Source organism: Astatotilapia calliptera, chromosome 5 (genome assembly GCF_964374335.1).
Source record: "Astatotilapia calliptera chromosome 5, fAstCal68.1, whole genome shotgun sequence".
Classification (NCBI taxonomy): Eukaryota; Metazoa; Chordata; class Actinopteri; order Cichliformes; family Cichlidae; genus Astatotilapia; species Astatotilapia calliptera.
In genome coordinates, this window is record NC_137426.1 from 28,893,996 (window position 1) to 28,916,279 (window position 22,284).

Consider the following 22,284-nt stretch of genomic DNA (forward strand, 5'->3'; position numbering starts at 1 on the left):
AAAGAACTGTTTAGTCCTTAGGTTGGGATTTTGGACCTGTTAATCCCTAATCTGTGCTGGAGCAGAGCACAAGTTACCATGGCGATGTAAAGTAAACCAGCTACATGATACTGAAAACCCAGAGTTAATCCTAACATTACCTCACCTTGTTTGTTTGTTTGTTTTGTATTGGTTTGGTTTTTTTGGGCGGGGGTTGAGTTACACCCTTCCATGATTAAATGAAACTGTATTACCATTTGGGATAAGTGGTCCATTTTCTTACCTAACAGAATCACAAAGTGGAGAAACAATGAATTTTAACTCTACTTCCAGCGACACAGATCAAGATCATTCTCATCGCATTCAAATAACAGATGCAAATATGTTAGGGTTTACTTTGGTAGTACCTTGTCAGAGGTTTTCCATTGGAAGTCTGGTAGCGCTAACCTGCAGATCATGTATCGTATTATTGGTGTGGGGATTCAGGCCAATTCAATATTCTATGATGCAACATTAAATCCTCTCTTGTCTAGCGATCTGCTTTGACTTAAAAGTAAGTCCGCAGGTCAGGAAACTCTCGCTAAAATATTCAACAAGGCAACACATTGTGAGGATTGGGGTTTTAGCAGACTCGAGGGATTGTTCTCCTCACTTTTATAGTCTGTGTTCTGCTTCCTCCTGCCTAGAAATATCAAGACAACAAGCACGGAGAGAGTGACATTAATTCTGCACGACAGCGCGGTCCAGCAGGATTGCAAATGTTTGCCTTTTAATCCAGATCTCATCGGCCTTTGGTCTGGCCGAGGCAGACATTGATGGGAATGGGAGAAGAAAACTGTTGCCAAACTTGTCTAGGCTGCTGGGAACTCAGTTCTGTAATTCATGACCCGAGCCATTTCAAACATTTGCACAACCAGCCCGGCCAGAGACACGCACACACCGGTGATTGTCATGCCAGCAGAAGCAAGTGCATCGTCTGAGCACAGCAGGATGTCCTCTTTAAAAAGCCATATCGCCACAAAAATAATGCACAGACAAGATTAAACGTGGCATTTGGTTGTCTCCCTCTCTTTCTGCACTCTATCTGTTCTATTCTGGATATTGGAGAGAATAAGTTAAACTCTCCTCTCCTCTCCCCTTGTCCTGGGATGAGCTCCAGTTTAATTGCTGGACGCTGGTGTCTGTTGTGGTGCCTGTCAAAAGAAGATAAAGAGTTTTTCCTGGGGCGTAAGGAAAAGGGAGAGCAGTGATAGAGGGCCTCTCTCCTGCAGCTCTGCTGGCTGCATTAGCCCCACGCTTTATAATTGTGTGAAGGGGGCACTTCCAGTGGCTCTCTCATTACTCACCGGTATGCCAAGTCCCTGGTATCCAGACACACCTTGTCCTCTAGCTTTCTCTTTCTGTCTGTCTCACTCATTTTAGGATGTCCCTCAGCTCCATCACCCCCTCACCCTCCCTATTGTTATTTTGGCCTACTATTGCTATATGTGCTTATCACCTTCGCTTTCCACAGACATACCCCTTTGTCAGACTGGGACCTATTGTTCAGCAGTTGTCACGACTGATGTCACCTATACTTTGGAGTTATTGCTTTAGTGTACTATTGCCTATTATTGTATTGGCATCAGAGTCAATCATGTGCTGATTGGTATGAAGTGAGAACAGTCAGCACCAAGTAAGAGGCAATTAGATGGCGTTATTGAGATGCCTTGAGGGCTAATTTGCTTCATATACTTATGGTAGAAGTACCCAGTGATTGTATTGCAGCTCCCTATACAGGATGTCCATCTTTTATCTGCGTTGTTGTTGCTCGTTTGTGATTTCAAGTTCAAACTGCAGTGAGTTAAGGACACTTATTACATGGTTGCTTCAGATAGTTTACTGTTAAACGTTTCTTATTAACATCTCACATTTACTGACAGGGTGTCTTTTCAATCTCTCTCCAGAGGGTGGTACGTGCGAGGTGATTGCTGCCCACCGATGCTGTAACAAGAATCGTATCGAGGAGCGCTCTCAGACAGTCAAGTGCTCCTGTTTACCGGGGAAAGTGGCCGGAACGACACGCAACAAACCCTCCTGTGTGGATGGTGAGAACATCTAACGTGTTTTAAACTTATCTATAAATGCTCCTCTGAGAGACAGTCCTTGTCCGTCTGATACCTGTTCTAGCAGATATACTACTACCTGCGCTCTCCCAGTATAAATGACATCCAGAGACAGTACAGAGAGCATGTGTCCTACATGTGTGGCATTTCAGTCAGACAGCTCACGTTTAAAACGACTGCTTTCTTACAGGGGAAGATAACAAATATGATGCAAATAGAGAGTGAAGAGTAAACAAACCCCTTAGCCAACAGGTGGATGCTGGGGTTGAAAGAGCAGGATGCAATGCAGGGCAGGTGCAGCACTGACGCGTCAGAGGGAGCGACAGGAAAATTCTGGGGCTTGATTAGACTGCCAATTTGGGGGATTTGGCACGAAAAGAGTGAGGTTAATGTGCATGACATAGTGCAGCTCAGGTCGCCTGCCTCGCCTAGCTGACAGGATCTGCTTCATTTTGCAGCAACATATTTGTGGTACTCACATTATTCTCTGGTGAAGATTTTTTTGTTCAAAAAGTAAAAATGCCACAGTCAGTATCAGCCAAATTAGGAGATTAACAAATTTAGTTTGCAGAATTATATCACATTAAAAGTTACAAATTTCATATAAAAATTCAACTTTAGATATAAATCCACTACTTTATGCTAGACCACATAAGAGGAGGTGGATGACTGACTGATTAAAGTTCTGCATTTTTGCTGAAGTAAAAGGATAAATATACAGTTTCTACATATTTTTTTTTAATTGTGAGAACTTGCTATTATTACTTAAGAAAGCTTCTGTTACTGAACTTTACTTATACATACAAAAGTCGTTTCAAATGTGAGATTTACCATCTCAAGTCTGACTCAGGCTTTAATAAGCACTTCAGATGAAGGCATACAGTATATTCAAACACAATTTCTCCACTCTCAAATGACAAAACTAAGTTTAACTATTAAGAACCCAGTAGTGCAGTGCTGCTGGGCATCTGGACGATGATCCAGTTGGCCTGCAGAACTCCTAAATGGAGAGAAATTTGCAGATCGCATTGCCCAAGGCATCTCAGAAATGAATGACTAATAAACAGAAGTCAGGGAAGCTCCAGGCTAGTGCACTTGAATTACCTCAGTCGAGAAAAACAATCAGGCATCGGCAGCTCCATGGAGAGAAAAAGGGGGAAAAAGCTGACAGGAAATCACAAGTCTGCTGAGACAGAACTGTGATGCCCCTTAATTCAACGCAGCTCATTTGTGGCTCCTCAGTTTCGATCTTTTAACCTTCACCTTCATTTACGATCAAAGTCATGTGTCTGCCCTCCCGCAAAGAAGTGACACCAAAATATCTTCATTAAATTACAAAGGGGGGCCAGACAGGCATGGACAGTGGGCCTCACAAGATTAGTCAGCCACAGCTGAAACTCAGAAAGATCTTTGGATATGAAATGGAGCCACTCCTCTGCAGCATCTAGCAGACAAGGCAATCATTTTATATTAATGAAGATTCTTTCCCTTTTTTTCCTATCCAAGGCCAGCAGCGTACAATACCTGAAAACCTTAATGTCAGACTGAGACCTTTCGTTTTCGGCAACTACAAATTACACCCTGGACATTAAGATAAAAAATGTTAGCTGAATGCAGTGTAAAATGTGAATACAACCTCAGGTTTTTGGGGGAGGTTTTTTGTAGTAGTTGTTTGTTTTTTTTACACCGAGATGAGGAAATCCAAAGAAGTTTTCCACCAAAGCTGGACAAAGATATAATTTTTGTATTTTTTAAAAAGTACAGACTGAGACACCGGGGTGAAGAAGAGGGGCTGGTGTAAACACTTCATGCTTCTGTGCTTCAAGCTCCCACAGTGAGAGAATCCTTGTTGTTAGTGTATTGATTAACAAGCACTTACAGAAGAGGTGGTGATAAAAAATGGAAATGACAAGTCACTGAGCTGCACTGCTACAATATTGAGCATCGCTGCCCCTTTTGAGTGGTAGTGACCTGACCTTTTAATAATTTTACTTCCTTTATCTTGCCTCGCCTCCCTACTTGGATAATTTTCACCTGCTTGAAAGTGAATCCGGCTCAGTGTTATTTATTTAACACCTACCAGGGAATAAGGCTGAAGGGCACGCAAAATAATTATGTGATTATTCATGAGAGCTCATTTGCAGTCAAAAGTGTCAGGTTCTGACAAACAAACACCATTAAATTGAGCTTTTTATTTCTTTTTCAAGTGTGACACTGGAAGGAGGAGGTCACTTCGTTCAAGGGTGTCGATTATCTGGAAAAGTTGCGTGTTTGTCAACTTGCCCCAGCGGGCTTCCAGTGCACTATGTGAGGGATTATAGACTTGTGGAGTCAGTGGCCTGTCCCTTCAGCATTGCACCAGCCTGGCCCAGATGGAGCTTTCTCCCCAGGTCCTCATGTTATTAATGTTCCATCCAGTTGAGGAACGATGTTGCTCATCTTGCCACCCCCTGGGGGACACCTGCTGTCACTGTACCATACACAGGTTATATATCCACCCAAAAAAAAAATCCAAAAAAACATAATAACATATAAAAAGAACGGCTAGTGTTCTGATATAAGTCAAAACCTTCAGAGGTCATTTAGTCTGGACACACATACAAAGCCCGGAGGAATGAACACTTCCTTATTTTTAGCCAAATTTGCAGAAACAAGCAGTCTCTCTGGCGCTCTGTATTATTGGTCATTAGCGTCAAACTCCAGCATCAAAGCCCACAGTGAAGATCAGTCCCATTGTCAAGTGTTTACTGACTTGTGGAGAGGGGCTACATGGGGTTATCTCAGTTGCTACTGGTAACCGTTGTGGCTGTTAATAATATATGGGGAAGTGAGGACAGCTTGCGTCACGCTCACTGGGGGTCTACTGTCAGATTATCCTCATAGTGGGAATTGATTATTAGTTTTGACAAGGAGAAGTATGTCCCAGTTATGTCAGGGCCAACGAAGCTCCAAGTGAAGAACATCCCTTTTAACAAGTCAAACGCTCATATCTCTCCAGCCTCACCGGACCAATCACATGCACTCAGATTAGGAGCTCATCACTGCACCGCTGCCTTTATCCCCGTGTATGAGACAAGTAAGCCCTCAGCCGAAGCACCCGAGTACACACTTACATATGCGCCCATTTAATAAACACATGCATGCTGACGCCTAATTATGCATACGTGTGTATTGTCGTGTTGCTGCTGTAGCGGTACACTCATTCAGCGGGAGACGCACCCAGATGCCCGCTCGCTGCTGATCACTGGTGGGGAATGAACCCTTCTGTTTGGCTGCAGGCGTGTAGAGTCGAGCATAACAGGTTGTCATGGTACATTAGAGATACATCCTGGGGGGGACTACCTGAGGGAAGGGACAGTAAGTGCTGAAGTTTTTCTCTTTTTTTCACATACTTTGTGAATTGAATAAAATCTTTTTTTAGTAAACACAGTAGATTAACATGGGTACTTTGATACACTCTTAAATCAATAGCATCTTCTCACAAGCACGGCTGGTGTCAATATAAGCAGGAAGGTGGTTGTTTTCCAAACAAAGTACATCCTTGTTGGCAAAGATAGTCCTACAAAAAAATAGCCAACGAGGACTGACTACTACACGTGGTTGCATGGACAGCAAAGTCCAACCTGATGACACCCAAGAACAGCAAAGGCTTCCCGTTATAAAATCTCAGCTCCCACAGTTCAGGTCTCACTGCTTCACAGACCCCCTGCTACTGTAATTGTATGTGGTTGCCAAGACACGAACCTGCTGCAGATAGAGCTCGAGGGTATGGACAGAAGGAGCATATTAGAGTGTACTGTACAACAAAAACATCTTTCTCTTGCTATAACGCACACAAGGCAAGACTAACAAACACTGAAATCCTCCTGGGTCAAAAAAATATGTTTTTTCCGGGAGGGGGGAGTGAAGATAATGATTGCGAAGAACATTTTCTCCTACACTGTTGTCACATCCCACTGAGCTCTCACAGCACTGATGATGTGATTAGGCTCTAACCTGTAACCTGCAAGGAAAAGCATCTGACCCTGAGCTGAGGTTTAAAGGTCACTGTAGTTTTCTTCCTTCTCTAACCACTTCTCTCAGCTTTTTAAGCAACATGGCATCGCCTTCCTTGGTCTCACTATCAGAGTAACAAGTCCACAGCGAGCTGAGAGAAGGGACCCACAGCGAGATCTATGTCACCTGTGTGGGAGCAGCAGTCGAATTTTTACCCACATAAAGAAATGGAAATAAAAATATACACGTTCACTGACAGAACCACAGAGTTACACTTACTGCACATTTAAGTTAAGACACATGGAAATGAAATATTTAGATACTGCATTGCTTGTAAAATAGAGTACTGATAGTGAGTGGAAGTTATTAAATACTGTAATTTAATGCCAGTTATGTCATAAATGGAATAGTTTTAACCAGCATTACTGTAATACCGGCCCAGCACCTGCCAGTATTTCTGCGTTAGGCTTTTATGGATGTTTGTACTTGTAACTGTGAGGTTTCCAGTTTCACTTGACTGGTGAAATGGAGGCGCATCATAGAAAAATAGTTTGCAGCATTTATGAGAATTAATTTGAGTTTTAAAACACGTGCTGAGAATAAAAATATGGAGACCCTGGACTTTTGGTCTGCAGGTGCTGCTGTGCCAGGGTGAATTACAAATTCAGAAATTCACTAAAGCTATGATTAGAAAGCTAAACAATATTTTCTGAATAGCTAATCAAATCTTGGCTCTCTCTTTTCAGAGAGGGGCAAAGATTAATGTAGAATAATGACTATCTGAAGCTGACCTCAGGTTCAGGGGTTCAAGTCTCAATCCTTGCATAATTATACAATTGCTTCATTTGTTTCATGCTCCTGTGACCCTTCCAGTGCTTCACTGTGGCAAAATACTTGCATTTATAACTCTGTCTCATTAAGATGAAAGCGAGTCCTTCTAATTCTTTGAATGTGAGAGGGGAATCATTTGATCAACTGTTTGCTTGTGTGCATGATTATATGAATGCATGATTGATTGGATCTTTCTTTTGTTAATAGGTGAATATTCAGGGTGCTGGAAGAGCACTGGTTAACTTAGATAAAGGGAAAAACACACAAACTCTAAATACCGGATGCCATCGCATTACAGATAGATCACGAAACGGAAAGCTGCCATTTTTGCTGTGATTAATTTTATAAAAGTCTACCAAGTGACTAACATTAACTATTCATTGAACCTAGAGACACGTATTCACATTTTGACACAGAAAGGGATCAATTCTCTTCCTCATTCGCCAAGGTGTTCAAACATTCTGCTACGTGGCAGGGACGTGTCAGCAAGTTCAATCCATCACCAAACCCGCAAACAGTGATCTGACAGATGCACTTGTAAAAAGGTCCATCGCTTCATGTTTTTCAATCAAGTCCCATTCTCAGTTGTTTGTCTATCAAAGCTAAAGACTCCAGCTTGCTACATCGCTGACATCTTGAATCAAACACCCCTCCTGTCCGTGTGTTGATTATTCGAAGACCATCTGTTATCGCTGACACCCTAATGCAGCTATTTTATGGTAATATGCGAGGATGGTTTTAATTTGTAATGGTACTTTAAATCACATTCAGCGCGTTCATCTTGTAAACAGATGGATCTGAAAATTAATGGATGGCCACCAAGGAGGATTTCGGACAGTGGCCCAGCATAAGTCTCCCCCCCCCCTTTCACTCCCCAACCGTCACAGAGGAGGAGTAAAGTTTGCTGATGTTGGAACAAAGGTTATACCCTCTATGCTGACGACTGCACAGAGAGCAGTTAAGTAAAACGACTGTTGGAGGTCAGTGGTCACCAGAGAGTGATGCATGGATCCCAGCCCAGAGATCCCTCTTCTCCATTGGTCAAGGTCAAAGCCAGATGTCCTGGCCGGTGCACAGCCGTGTACATGTAGTGTCTGTGTTCCCACTGGGCTTGGGACTGTCTATTTTTTCGTTGTGCTACTGGTGTAAAGACATGTCATTAAGAGCGCTTTCTGAGGTTTTCTTGAGCCATTGTTGTTCTCATACAGTGAAAAATATACTGATGGCAATAATAAATTAAAGCATGAACGTTAATAAGATGTATTTCATAGTCACTGCTCATTAAATTTTTACTTTTATTGCAAGATGAGAAGCTGTCAAGATGTTAATTAAGATTATGATAAAGTGCCTTTTTAAGAGATGGTGACTCTTCCACATCAGGTGGTCTGTGCGGTGGAATAACTATACCAATATACACTCAACAAAAATATAAACGCAACACCTTTGTTACTGCTCCCATTCCCCATGGGATGGACGTAGAGACCTAAAATTCATTCCAGATACACAATATAACCATCCCTCCCAAACAGTGGTCACAAATCAGTCCAAATGTGTGGTAGTGGGCACATCTGCCATATTGAGATAATCCATCCCACCTCACAGGTGTGCCACATCAGGATGCTGATCTGACATCATGAGTAGTGCACAGGTGTACCTCAGACTGCCCACAACAAAAGGCCACCCTGGAATGTGCAGTTTTTTGCGCTATTGGGGGTCTGGGGACCCAGAACCGGTCAGTATCTGGTGTGACCACCATTTGCCTCATGCAGTGCAACACATCGTCGCATGGAGTCTATCAGATTGTCAATTGTGGCCTGTGGAATGTTGGTCCACTCCACTTCAATGGCTGTGCGAGGTTGTTGGATATTCGTGGGAACTGGTACACGCTGTCGTATACGCCGGTCAAGCACATCCCGAACATGCTCAATGGGTGACATGTCCGGTGAGTATGCTGGCCATGCAAGAACTGGGACATTCTCAGCTGCCATCTGCCCTGAACAATGTGAACCATGATTCATCCGTGAAGCGCACACCTCTCCAACGTGCCAGACGCCATCGAATGTGAGCATTTGCCCACACAAGTCTGTTACGGCGACGAGCTGGAGTCAGGTCAAGACCCCGATGAGGACGACGGGCATGCAGTTGAGCGTCCCTGAGACGGTTTCTGACAGTTTTTGCAGAAATTGTTTGGTTGTGCAAACCAATTGTTCCAGCAGCTGTCTGGGTGGCTGGTCTCAGACGATCTTGGAGGTGAACCTGCTGGATGTGGAGGTCCTGGGCTGGTGTGGTTACACGAGGTCTGCGGTTGTGAGGCCGGTTGGATGTGCTGCCATATTCTCTGAAACGCCTGTGGAGACGGCTTATGGTTGAGAAATGAACATTCAATGCACGGGCGACAGATCTGGTTGACATTCCTGCTGTCAGCATGCCAGTTGCACGCTCCCTCATTGCTTGTGGCATCTGTGGCATTTTGCTGTGAGACAAAACTGCACATTCCAGGGTGGCCTTTTGTTGTGGGCAGTCTGAGGTACACCTGTGCACTACTCATGATGTCAGATCAGCATCCTGATGTGGCACACCTGTGAGGTGGGATGGATTATCTCAATATGGCAGATGTGCCCACTACACACATTTGGACTGATTTGTGACCACTGTTTGGGAGGGATGGTTATATTGTGTATCTGGAATGAATTTTAGGTCTCTACGTCCATCCCATGGGGAATGGGAGCAGTAACAAAGGTGTTGCATTTATATTTTTGTTGAGTGTACTTTTTACCACAGCCCTGCACCACTGCTTCAGTTTGCTGATATGCTGATATGTTTTAGCACTCTCTCTGGCTGACAAATTTATTTTGAAGCTAAAGAATGGCGAAAGATACTTAAAATTATAACTTGAAGCAGTTGTTGGTGACTGTGAATACTCCTCGTCCAAGGCTCAATGAACAGAACAGAATGGTTGAGCATGCTAGGGAGTGCAAAATAAGAAAGAGTGCCAACAACAAGGCCATGAAAAAAAATACATGCCTAAGGTGCCAGAATTATCAATGTCTATGTAGTTTGTTGGCAATTATTTTTCTAATACCTCAATCCTTACATATTATATATACATATGTAGTAGCTGATCTCAAAACAAAGGTAAAATTACATGTCCACTACATGTACATCGTTTTTAAATACATTTTTAATCCACAGCAGTGATACACCCAAAAATGGCAGCGTTCTCTCTATGTTCAATCACTGTACCTATTTCTTCACTGAAGGTTTCAATATACATTATTTTAGAGCATGATTGGCTTTCAAACAATAATCTGTTGTAAAATAAGATGCACGGATGTGAGCACAGACAATTTTTGTCTCCTTTAAAACACACATAAACACACAGATAAAAGATGATTCTGACTATTGAAGGTTACACTGGAAGTTCAATATGCAGAATGATGTTTGGAATGTAACAACATGGAAATTATTGAGTGAAAGGGGCTTTTTTTAAAGTAAAAAAAAACAGATATGAAATAGATTGTCCAAGTTCAGTATGTAAACCCGTGGGCTTTCATGTGTAGTTTCAATCAAGTTCAATCCAAAACAAGTAAGGGTCATTTTAAGTTAACGTTAGAAGAACATCAGAGAGTTCAAATGAAAAGCACAGATTTTAGCATTAAAAAGTCTTTTACAGAAGAGCTTACAATGAAGCAACTAAACAAACAAACAAACTGAAGGTGGAAGGAAAGGTCAATAATATGCATTACTTTTAGCCACCCATTTCTTTATATTGCTAGGAAAATCGGAAATGCATGTAGCAGTTTATTGATATGCAAACATACATGGAAGTAACTTAAGGCAAAAACAGAGTTTCTACAAGTCTAAGAAGCTCAGCGCTGAGGAGGCATACATGACTGATGGTTGATATACTATATTTACACCACTGATCTAAAATTTGACAAAAAACATAAAATCCAAGTAGAAAAAGTTATATTTTTCACTATAACAACCACAAACATGTTTAATGTATATTTTTTCACCAACACGAAAGGACTGTTTTTTGTTTTGTTTTATTTATTTATTTATTTTTGGTCATAAGCAGAGAGTGCTTGCTAGCGCTGTCCTTAGACAGTAAACTGACGAAACTATTGAGGAAAAAATGCGCGTATATATTGTTTATCATGACTCTGGTTTTACGTGGCCTATCAACACTATTTAAAAACTGGTGTATATCACCTTGTTGCTTTGTCATCTTGAAGTGGTCGTGTGATTGGATTACCACGACTACTTTATTCTTCCTCAGTCAAACAGCAGCATTCATGCGATTGTTTTGCCCCTTCGCTCCAGGTGTTGTGCCAAAAAGTGATTGCCGCCCGCGGGAGCGTGCGCAGCTGCTTAAAGCTGTAGCATCCAGATTACTTACGTAGCTCAGCTACTTCCGTGCAACTGATATAAGGTGCAGTAAGCTGAAGACAACTTCAACCATCTGTTTGTTGAAAAACAGCATTTTCTTGTTAGTAATGATAACGGCATTGTAACGATAGAAATAGTAATTAGTCAGATTACTCGTTCCTGAAAAAATAACGCCGTTACTTATAATGCCGTTATTCCCATCACTGCATGTTTTACAGGTGGATGTAGACACTCACTGTTGTACCTCTCTCCTGACTTCCTCCATAAATATTGATGCCAAATTTTGATTAGTCACTCAGTCATACCTGTTGCCACTGATTTTCAGTCAGATTTTTGTGTAATTTGACATACATCAGCTTTTTCTACTTGTTTCCCTTCCTGAAGAATGGCTTCTTGATAGAAACCCCTCAGCTGAGACCATTTCTGCTGAAGCTTAACTGAACAGTAAGTAGACCAACTGAAGGGTCAGATGCATCTCTCAGACTTTCTTATATTGTTCTACTGTAGATTTTTAGTCCTGCTGCGTCATTGTTCGTCCTCTACAACTTTCATCAAAAAATTTTAAGAACCCACTGCACACCATGACAATATATGCCAGGTTTTCAGCTAATACCTCTTTACCTCTACTTGTTGTTTCAAAAACACTATTTTATACCTGTCCAACTGTTTGATCTTTGGCATTTTTCCTAGGTTCAACTAAAGAATGGAAAGAAATTGTGTGTTTTTGTGACAAGTAACAGAGTGACTAAGATACAATTTAAGTGTCTGTTACACACTAAACTGATTCAGTCCTTGAGCAAGGTGCCTTATTTATTCTTGAGTGATTCATAGATTAAGGTTAAGTAACTTAACAAGCAAACAAAAAACAGGCAAAGAAAATCTTCTAAAAATGGTACAATGAGTGAAAAAGCTGCCAATGTCAAAAGAAAACCTTTGCCCTTCAGGAAACCCAGTAAAGACCACTTTAAGAATTGCAATAAAGTCTGGCTCTTTAAACCAAAAGGCAAATAAATGATGGGTGGATAAACTGAAACTTATAGATGGATTTCAAAGTAAACCAAGTCCTCATCTCACAATGACAGGCTGGCAATTCAATCAGTTTCTTTCTGAAAATGTTCTTTAATTTGGCGAAATATAAAAAATGAGGGGTAGCTTAAGACTTTTGTACAGTACTGAAAATGAGGCCTCATATCAGTGTTACTAAATGTTCTTCAATATAATAACCATTTACAAATTAGCAAAAAAAATCATTAATAATCAACAAGTAACAAGTGCGAACAGTCAGCTAGAATTATGGCTCTTCCCTAATTATAAACACTGCATATTTTTACATTAGTCACTAATAAAGTGGACTGGTACACGCATAGTGCTTTTCTGCTCCAGCTGTGTGCTCAAACTGCTGCCTTCCACAAGCCTCATTCACCCCATAGCACTTCATTTTATTCCTTCGAACGCTTTTGTCTAAGATTTACACACCCTCTCACACTCCAATAGATGCATCAGGGCCAATTTGGGGTTCAGCTTGCCCAAGGATACTTTGACATCCTCGCTGGAGGAGCCACGGTTCAAGCCACTGACCTTCTGAGCTACAGCTGCCCCTAAACGAAAGGAAAATTGAGGGATGAATAAAAAACAGAAAAACAAACTTTTTGCATTCAATGCGTTTTTTTTAGACTGCTGTATGAACAATCTACTTCATGTGGAAGCATTTCAGGGTTAGAAGAAAGTCAATTCACTGCTAAGCAGTTCTCATGTGATGCAGCTTTTTAATCTCCCACCTTGTTTTTTCTTCTTTTTATTCATCTTTCTTTTTGTGCCTTTTCCTGTTTTTTGTTTGTCTTCCTGGTTTGGTTTAAAGGAATTGATTTTTGTTTTGCCAGGCACTCCTTTACCGTTCTTCAATTTCAAGTGAACTCAGCATTCACATTGTTGGCTATAAATCCTCCTGGGTTGTTGGGGTATTGAAAAACAACTTTTTGGTTTCCTGTTCACTCTCTGGAGTGACGGGATGGGACTAGCAGAATGGTAACACCACGGCACATCATCATCACTCAGTAGAAATGATTAAACACATCTCCTCAAGTCTAGTTCTGATTTGCAACTTAATGAAGGCTTCATGCATACTTATGATTTGACACCTAAAACAGCTCAATGTGAACATAATTAAACATGGGAAATATTTAAGACACGGAGAAAGCCAAGATAAGGAAGCACAGTTTATGGTGGACCAACATGTAATTAGTGTATAAGGTAAACAGCCACAGGGGAAGCCAAAGGGAGAATTTACAGCCGGTTAGTGGATGCTCTCGTTCCTGTATTTAGTATTCTTGGGGCTCATGGAGGGGAAAAAATGAAGGAGGAGACAACATAACATGGTGAGTTTACTGAACAGCAGTGGTCCAGTCTCTCTCTGGTGTATATGTATGTGTGTGTTGGTTCACACTGAACTGTAGCACACTCTGTGCTGTGAGGGACGGCACTTTAACAGTCTTCTTCCATCAGGTAGAGACGGCATGTTGCTCATGCTCACAATTGATTGGTGGTTGGTCTGTAACCTTGGCAACACATGCTGGAGGGTAAAAAAAGTATATTTTCCAAATGGTTCAGAAAAAAAAACAAGGTTTGGAAAATTAAATGATACAGTTTTAACTCATTGTACTTACCCAATAATTTGACCTTCACGTCCTCTTTGCGTCAACAAGATAAAAGGAAAGATGCTCTTTAAAGAGTGAATTTAAGAAAGCACAGTGCATGCTGCAAAATTTCTGTTGGGACAAGAGATCACTTGTCATCTGAAAACCTGCTTTGAAGTTTTAACTTTTTCTGTCAGAAGGCTCTAACGGAGGAGTGTGAAAAACAAAAAGTTTCTTTTTTCAAACTTCATGGTTAATAAATGAATCACAGCTTGACTTTGAAAGACTGGTTTTGATTTGTGCTGGGATTTACAGTAACTTGAAGAGAGGTTCCCACTCAAATTGCAGTGGGAACCTAGAGTGGAATTTAAAAATTTAGAAGACAAAAATACTACAAAACTATATAAAATGCACAGGGAAGGATGTTACCCCGTATGCTCAACTGAATCTAAACTACAGCTTGGGCTGGTTCTGGTATTTTCTTTTATGTTTAAAAATCAATTTGATACATTCACACCCACTTGAATCAATCAGATCAAGCGAAGAACTTGTGATTTTGTTATTATTCAATAAAAGAAAAGTAAATTCCATAATTTAGCAGCCTTAGATGATGGCCATTTAAAATTCTTATTGGTTGTAAGGTTAAGATTAGCATTTAGTAACCTGATTAATCCATGTATCAAAGCGTAGGCAAAGGAAGGAATAGCTGAGCCTCAGTGTAAGTTCGCGAGAACTAGAGTTGTTTGTGTAACCACCAACGACAAGCTCAAACAAAAGACATGAAGCTTCTCAGTGAAAAACCCATTTATGCAGTTTTTAATGTGTATTGCACTTGGGACAACCAGGAGGGATTTTAATGTGGAAGCGTAGAGCAAAATGAGCTATATTTGAAAATGAGTAACTGATATTTTTAGTTGTATTACATATGGCATTTTTACATATGGCAGTTTGTTGGCAAGTAGCAATGGTATAAGCACTATAATGCTCAGTGACGCAGAAGCTATGAAACACCCAGGAGGCTGGTGGTTTGCAACTATAAAAACATATGGACTGAAGTAAGTTAATTAGAAGAAGTAACAAAGTAATTTTTTAACACTCTGTGTGAATGTGTGTGTGAATGGGTGGACGACTGGATGTGTAAAGCGCTTTGGGGTCCTTAGGGACTAGTAAAGCGCTATACAAATACAGGCCATTTACCATTTACCATAATTACTGCATAAAAAGATTTGCTTGTTAGAAAGTGCATGTATGGTGCTCTTTAACATGCCATATATACTTTGGGTAAAAACAAAACATATATGTACCTACAGACAGAGAGAGAGAGAGAAAGAGGAATGGGAAAAGGGGAGGGAAAGACATCTTGTTGTGAAGATGAGAACATATTTGCTTTTGTTAAATAGCTGGAGGAAGAATTCAGTTGATGAGAGGCAATTAGTTTTGATTAAAAATGAGATTGCTCCCCTTCATGCAATGTAGCTATATCAAAACAAAATAATGATTAATTTCTGTTGGTATAAGACATTATTGTCAACAGCTAAAGTACCCATGCAGCAACAATACAATTGCTCTGAGGCCAAAGAGGAGGAAAAATATTCATTTAGAGACACTGCTGGATGTTCCTCTGGAGATGCTCGTAATATAATGTGTGGCTGCTTCTGTGTAAGTGCTCACAATTCTGCCTGTGTGGATAATTTGCACACCAAATATGTTTGTGTGGGAGTTTTCCGCATGTGCGATTCCACCCACATTTCGAATACTAATCCTTATGTTTTTAAATTGTATGTTACTATACATTTTATGCTTTCCATTTGAAAAACACAATCTTGAAAATAACACAATTTTTTTTAATTAGTCCTTTAAACAGTGATTTATCCCCACATTTTACAAACTGAATTTGTTGCTTTTCAATGCATCCTGCTTCCATTTCTTCAAGTCTTGTCATTACCATTACTAGCCTGCAGTGCCTTTTCAAGGACTTCATTTCATTCTTAGTGAAAATTCCACTATGGTTCCACTAAGTTAGGTATGAGTAACGTACTTTGAACATGACACATGAAACAAATGCAAACAGAGAACATAATATTACATTCACAGGGGAGTGAAATGGGATTTGTGATAAATCATATGTACATACAGTACATATGTTACAGATTTAATCCCAGCAATTGTGATTTTGACACTTGACTTATTATTTAAACACTCATTTTTCCCTGTTCTCCACCTCAGCTGTGGCTGTCTTTACTTTAAAGTCACTGTCTGTCCCGCTCTGTTCTTTGTGTGTGGAACTTTGCACACGGATCACACAATGAAGAGGAAACACACACAGTGAAACAAAGAGCAGAGGAGTGGAGGGAACCAGCAATAACAGCTGTACTGAAGTGAAACACATGCAGGCACAAATAAATCTTTTTCCCATTTTAGTTATTTCTTTTTCCTTCTGTATTTCATGTTTCAAGTAGAAGAGAAGTCCAGTTTATGAGTGGATGCGGGGCTGGAGGGCAGGGAACTATGTGTCTAAACTAATGCTGCTTTGTTATGTGTCTGTGCTCATCTTTCACAGCGTCCATTGTAATTGGGAAATGGTGGTGTGAGATGGAACCGTGTCTGGAGGGAGAAGAGTGTAAGACTCTGCCTGACAACTCTGGATGGATGTGCTCCTCTGGGAACAAAATCAAGACCACAAGGGTGAGAAATCACACACACTTAAGTTCAGCTGCCTACATCTGCATGCACACACATACTCTCATAATACAGAGAAGCTATTCTACGCATACTTTACACGCATGTGTTTGTCATTTCTGTGCTGCGAGTAGAAATGCACACCTAACCAACCATACGACACAGCACACTTACACCGTTTCCACACAATGCATTGCATATAGCCAGACAACTTAAAATTTAATCGTTTTTCTTGAACTTGTCAACTGCCTGCTGCTGCACACATTGAAACGCAGATTTTCAAACCCATATAAATGTGCTGAAATAGCACTGTAAAGAAATTCATCCAAAAGCTGTGCCCTCTCTATAACAAGGTTGGTTTTGTTCAGTGTAAGCAACCTATCTAATGGCCCATAGTAGTAAAAAAATAAATATAAAGCAGGTGGTAAACAAACAGGTGGGATCTGCCTCAGGCCACACTTGTCAACGACATAAAGTTAATGGCTGCTCTGCTCCTCCACTGCTTTTTCAGCTTTGCGCACTCACTTCGATTGCAGTATGCAAAAATAATGCAGAGTTTAGTCCTCGAAGCCAGCAGTCCAGCACTGTGACAAGTTGATCACCTGATTTGTATTCACTTAATTGACCCCCTTTCTCCCTTCCAGTGCTTGGTGACAATGACTTTGAATAGCAGCAGAGGCTAATGTGATAGTAGAGAAACGGGGAACAGCCAGTGAAGGCTAGACGTCATGGGGCTTCCCAAGGTTGTTCTGTAGATTTATGTGCCAGCAAATAGACATAAAGCTTTCAAAGGGGCCCCTCACAGCCATCGCAGGCTTAAAATTTTCAGAAAGAAGTTGATCGAATGGGGTCTTGCCAGCTTGTCAAGGTAAGGTGCAGTACTTGGTTTACTCTTTAGAATGCATCTAGAAGTATCAATGCAGCCCACTGCATAATGTGAAGAAAGTCGATTTAAAATGATCTTATGAACAGTACTGTTCAAAAGTCTTGAGCAACCTGTCATTTCTTTGCATTTCACTTCAAAGGAGCCAGGTATTTAAAAATGTCTTGGGCAGGCTTTCTGACATTTCTTTTTCACTAATTCTCCAGTCTCTCTTCTCTTATACCTGCGCTCTCTGTTTTGTGTTTTGGATGAGTCGCTTAACACTGACTCATAAATCAGCCAAATAGTATTATATGAACCGCATCTGTATTATATTATTATATTGCCACATCGCAGACAACTTAGCAAAGAACCAATTTTAAATCATATCTTTAGACACTTTATGACTAGCAGCCTTTTGCAAAAGCATGTGACTTCTTCCTAATTCTTTAGTCAAAACTATGAAAAACACTTACGATAACACGGTTTAACAGGCATAGAATATTTTTGCACCAACAAGGTCATTCCCAAAGTGCTATTGTCAACATGGTGTGCATTGTGTTAAAACAATTTAGGACACCAGGCAAGTAGAGGACAAACAAAGAACTGACAGGCCCAAAAAGCAGGTGAACAGTATCTAATGTCCTTAAGAAATAGGAAAAGAAATCCAGCCAAGACCTGAGAGATGCCTCTGGCTATTCAGCTGATCTACTGTCCTCTAAAGCTTCATCAGAAATGTTCAGTCTCAGTGGAAGTGTGGCTGTCAATAATCTGATCTTAATGAAGAGAAACAGGGAGAAGAGGCTGGCGTACGCCAAATTGCACAAGAACTGAACTGAAAAGTCTTACGGAGTGCTGAATCCAAATTTGGTTCAGATTATCATCAGTATGTATCAGCAATGAGCACAACAGTAAGGGTCCACAGCCATCTGTAAAACACGGTGGAGGCTCTGTCATGGTTTAGTGGTGTTGGAGATTGTTGGAATTATTAAAAGAGAAATTACCATCAGATTTTGATCTATGTTGGAATAATATCTGGAAAAGCATCTGATTGATTACAGCTTCACTTTCGAGCATGACAATGATCCCAGTCACATTGCCAGAGCAGTAAAAGGATACCTGCATAGAAACAAAATGCTTTTTTTTTTTGTCCTAAATGTATGTTTGCAGATTTCAATAAATCATTGCACCTATTAGCTATTTTCCTAACAAAATATAAAGCAATGCAGGGTGGCTCAAGATTTTTGGCACAGTAAAGTAGAGGCAGTGAATCCTATTTTATTTATTTACTCTCTTGAGATGCAGAAATCGAGTTTGTTAATTTCTGCGCACAAAAGATGGAAAAGCTATACTGTAACATGGCTTTGGTCTAATGTCAAAATCTTAAGAGAAGAGCGTAAAAAGGTCAGGCCTGAAGGTGCTTTTCTACCGAATACACACGTGTCCTTCTTTTCTTGACCCTCTCTTTGCAGAACACCCAGCCATACTCCCCTTTTTAGCTTCCGGAAGCAAAATGCAGAGGATGCGTCAACAGAAATTGAGCTGCATTCTTGCTTCTGTAAAGGTTAGTCTTTTTTTAAGCTGTTCTCTTTTTTTTTCCTTCTATGTTTTCACGTCTCTCTCACATCACTGTATGCATTTGAGTGTTGGGCAGTAGGAGTGGGACCAACTCATGTTCAATGACTTCCCATTAACCCAAATACTCAGTGCGAAATAATCAAGTGTGTGTTTACATGCCGTGCATGATTAGGCAGGCGTGACACAAATACTGATCGCACCGCCACCCACTGTAAATATTTATCACCAAGCGCAGGCAGAGCACGCATAAATAATAAGCAAGTTGCTACAAAGTTTTTTACAGAAACTGTGGCTCATGTATCAGTAAAATGTTTAGTGCGCAGATGGCTTAACATACATATGCATACAGCATGCTATAGCAGCGCATTCACAGAGCACTGTAGAAACACACACACACACACAGAGTCGGGTCCGCCTCTTAGCAGAACCTTGCTGTCTGTGATCAGTGTGTAATGGCAGGATCTGTCCTTCTTCCTTTCATTGCCTCCTTTGTTCCATGTCCTGTTTTTTGCTATCGGCCACTGTGTGGGTTTGATTACAGCGCCTTGCACCGGTCTGCCAATCCCATTAGGCACTAATCTGTGACATGCTACTTGCTCCTCCATGTGTGTGTGCTCCTAGTTGTGTATGCACGCACATGTTTGATGTGTTTGATATGTCTGTGTTTGTACGGGTACACTCATGTGTGCACAACTGAGGCTGGCGGGCAGATCTCTTCCCTTTTCGTTGTGTGGCTTCTTATCAGAGGCCACTTGATGTCCTGATCCCCCTCAGAGGGTCTTGTTGAAGCAGCTATCAGCACACAGCATAGCCCACAGGCTACATGAAAGGGCTTTTATCCTGCACTCTGCTCTCTTTTTTAATCAACATTCCTCATTCACCTGCCTCTCAGGCCAAATTGCCTCATTTGTATTTGTTCCTTTACAAGCCACCAAACTCACAACACAGCGGCGTGTTTTCTTTTTCCTAGTCATTTTGTTCCACCTAGAAGTTTTTATTTGGTTCTGAAACGCGCAAGTGAAACACAATGAGACAGGCGTGCGTACATGTACAGCCAAAGACAGGCTTCATCATCATCATCGTTCACAAAAAATTGGCATTCAAAGTAAGAAGCAAGAAGCAAAAAGCCAGTGCCTGACACCCATGTTTCTTCTTTTCTTTCCTTATGTCTTTCAGAGAGGGAGCCCTTCATTGCCTGTTCTGTATCAGCAGACAAGGCAGGCCCTATTGTTTGTGGAAGTCACAGTGAGAGCGAGGCTGGGGAGCACCTTCCAAAACACTCGCCCACCATAGATCTGCATTACCCGCTCCACTGGCTAAATAGATCAATCCATTTCTGCTCCCTCCAAACAATTACACACCTTAAAAGAGACAGGCAGAATGAGAGAGGCTGTAATCGAAGCATCTTTTCTCTTATTCATTCTTCTCCCCGTTTGATGATAGCGAGAAAAAAAATTACATCCATTTAATAACCTCATTGTTAGTGTACTAGAGTGAATATCAATATGTTGTCACTATCAAAGCGAGAATGTGATACATATCTAATACGAGCGTCATCCCGCATCCCATGAATTTGAACTTTTTCTAGTGATTTCACACTGCAGCAAACATTTCTTATTCATCTACAGAAGTTGTTTAAACTGTATAAAGACACAATATTTCCACTAGTGTTCAGATTAGTGAGTGCAAAGCGTTACATTTAAGTGGAGCACCATCTTTCACACTTTTCAGTGTGTTCCATCTCCAGCTAGTCTGACATGATTTACTTGCTGTTCAGTGTGCCGCAAGTCCCTTATTAAAAGGAGCAGAGGGCACTTTTTCAAGCAAAATAACACACTGTGACAGGATGTAGCCCATCTGTGAGATAGCCCGAGAGCAAAAGTGACCTGCCAGCAGATGCTTCACCATCTAATTTGTCAAATCGGGAGATCGAGCTCTGAAGTTGATCAAAATGAACTCCAAACGGCCGTGCCGCATACAGTCCAGCTTCACCCAGGAATGATTCGTTCCATCTCTGAGCCTGACAACGCTTCTTTCTCCTTCAGCTTTGTATAATGTCATCACGATGACAAACAGAAAAATTATAAACTAATCATAAACAGTGCATTGTTTGAGATATCCACTTTGTTTAAAGGATGAGACTCTAAGCTGACAGATGCGGTTCAGACTCCCAAAAGTGCCCAGATTGTCATCCTTATGACATATTTATACATAGTAATGGTGAAGGAGTTCATTCCAAGTGCTGCTGATTAATTTATGTTCATTTGCTTTTCTTTATCCATTGTCAATGTCACATTAAATGGATCTTGATGTATTTTCTTGTCTGGAGTCTTCTGTTTTCAGAGGGTCCTCTTTAGTGCTATTTCAAGTGGTTTCTGAGCAAGCATGATTGATTTGTTCAGCACTAAACAAGAAAGGGGAAAGGGTAGGCTGTGTTTGCACTAAATCCTTTTGTTAAGGCAATTGTCCTTGGGTCTTTTTACTAACTGAAGTCTGAGCAAATTGCAATTTAATGCACCCAGCAAATTAGAATGCAGACACCTAAGTTGCCAGCAAAGATGGGAACAGGCAGGAAATCCTTGAGCGTTCCACTTGTGCTCGCTGCACTGTTTGCTTGAAGGGGACAAAAAAGAACAGAGGACACTTTTAGTTGCTCTTACATGCATATGTGGGTTGAAATGACGACATTTGCATACAACCCTTCTCTTCCCGCTAACAAACCTCTGGTGGATTGCATTTCAGACCGAAAGTGATCCTCAGTGGTGTAACCTGTTACTGCTTTTGTTCTGGCAGAGGTAATTTTGATATGTCACCAGACAGTAGATCATACATATGCAAATGCTGGACAGATGAGCCCAGAGGGGGGGGAAAGTGTTTAAAATCATTGGGAAAAATTGAGAATCTATACAGAGAAAGAGACCCGGAGGAGGAAATATTAAATCCGAGTAGCTATTTAAAGCATACATAATAACAGCTGCGGTGAATCATTCAAAAGAGTTAAAAAGGTGACTACATCAATCCTGCTGTTCCTGTCAGACGATTTAACGACTGCATTAAAAAAAAAAATCCCTAAAACACAAATAAGTCAGTGTGATTGTTACCACTCACACGCTACTTTTTCCAGAAGTTGTATTTGCATCTTTAAGTAAAATCTATAAAATTCTCTTTACATGAAATGTTTACAATTGTGCAACTGACCGCATATAAGTTATAAAAGAAGTAAACAAAA

The 22,284-nt window shown here is 40.9% G+C and overlaps 1 protein-coding gene across 4 annotated transcripts in view; it reads left to right on the forward strand.

Annotated features, from left to right (window-relative positions):
* The window catches only part of tafa1b (TAFA chemokine like family member 1b), a 122,821-nt gene that overhangs the window by 97,581 nt on the left and 2,956 nt on the right, over positions 1-22,284 (forward strand). Inside the window, exons 3-6 of one of the 4 annotated variants that reach the window (XR_013909062.1) lie at positions 1,926-2,066; positions 16,497-16,621; positions 18,950-19,041; positions 20,232-21,369. Coding sequence is in view for 2 of the 4 variants with exons in the window: in XM_080301396.1 (XP_080157522.1) it covers positions 1,926-2,066; positions 16,497-16,621; positions 20,232-20,348 (383 nt within the window). In the remaining 2 variants the exon portion in view is untranslated. Of the gene's footprint in view, positions 1-1,925; positions 2,067-16,496; positions 16,622-18,949; positions 19,042-20,231; positions 21,370-22,284 lie in introns of those variants that run through there. The other 3 variants (XR_013909061.1, XM_080301396.1, XM_026168675.2) reach the window with 3 other exon arrangements.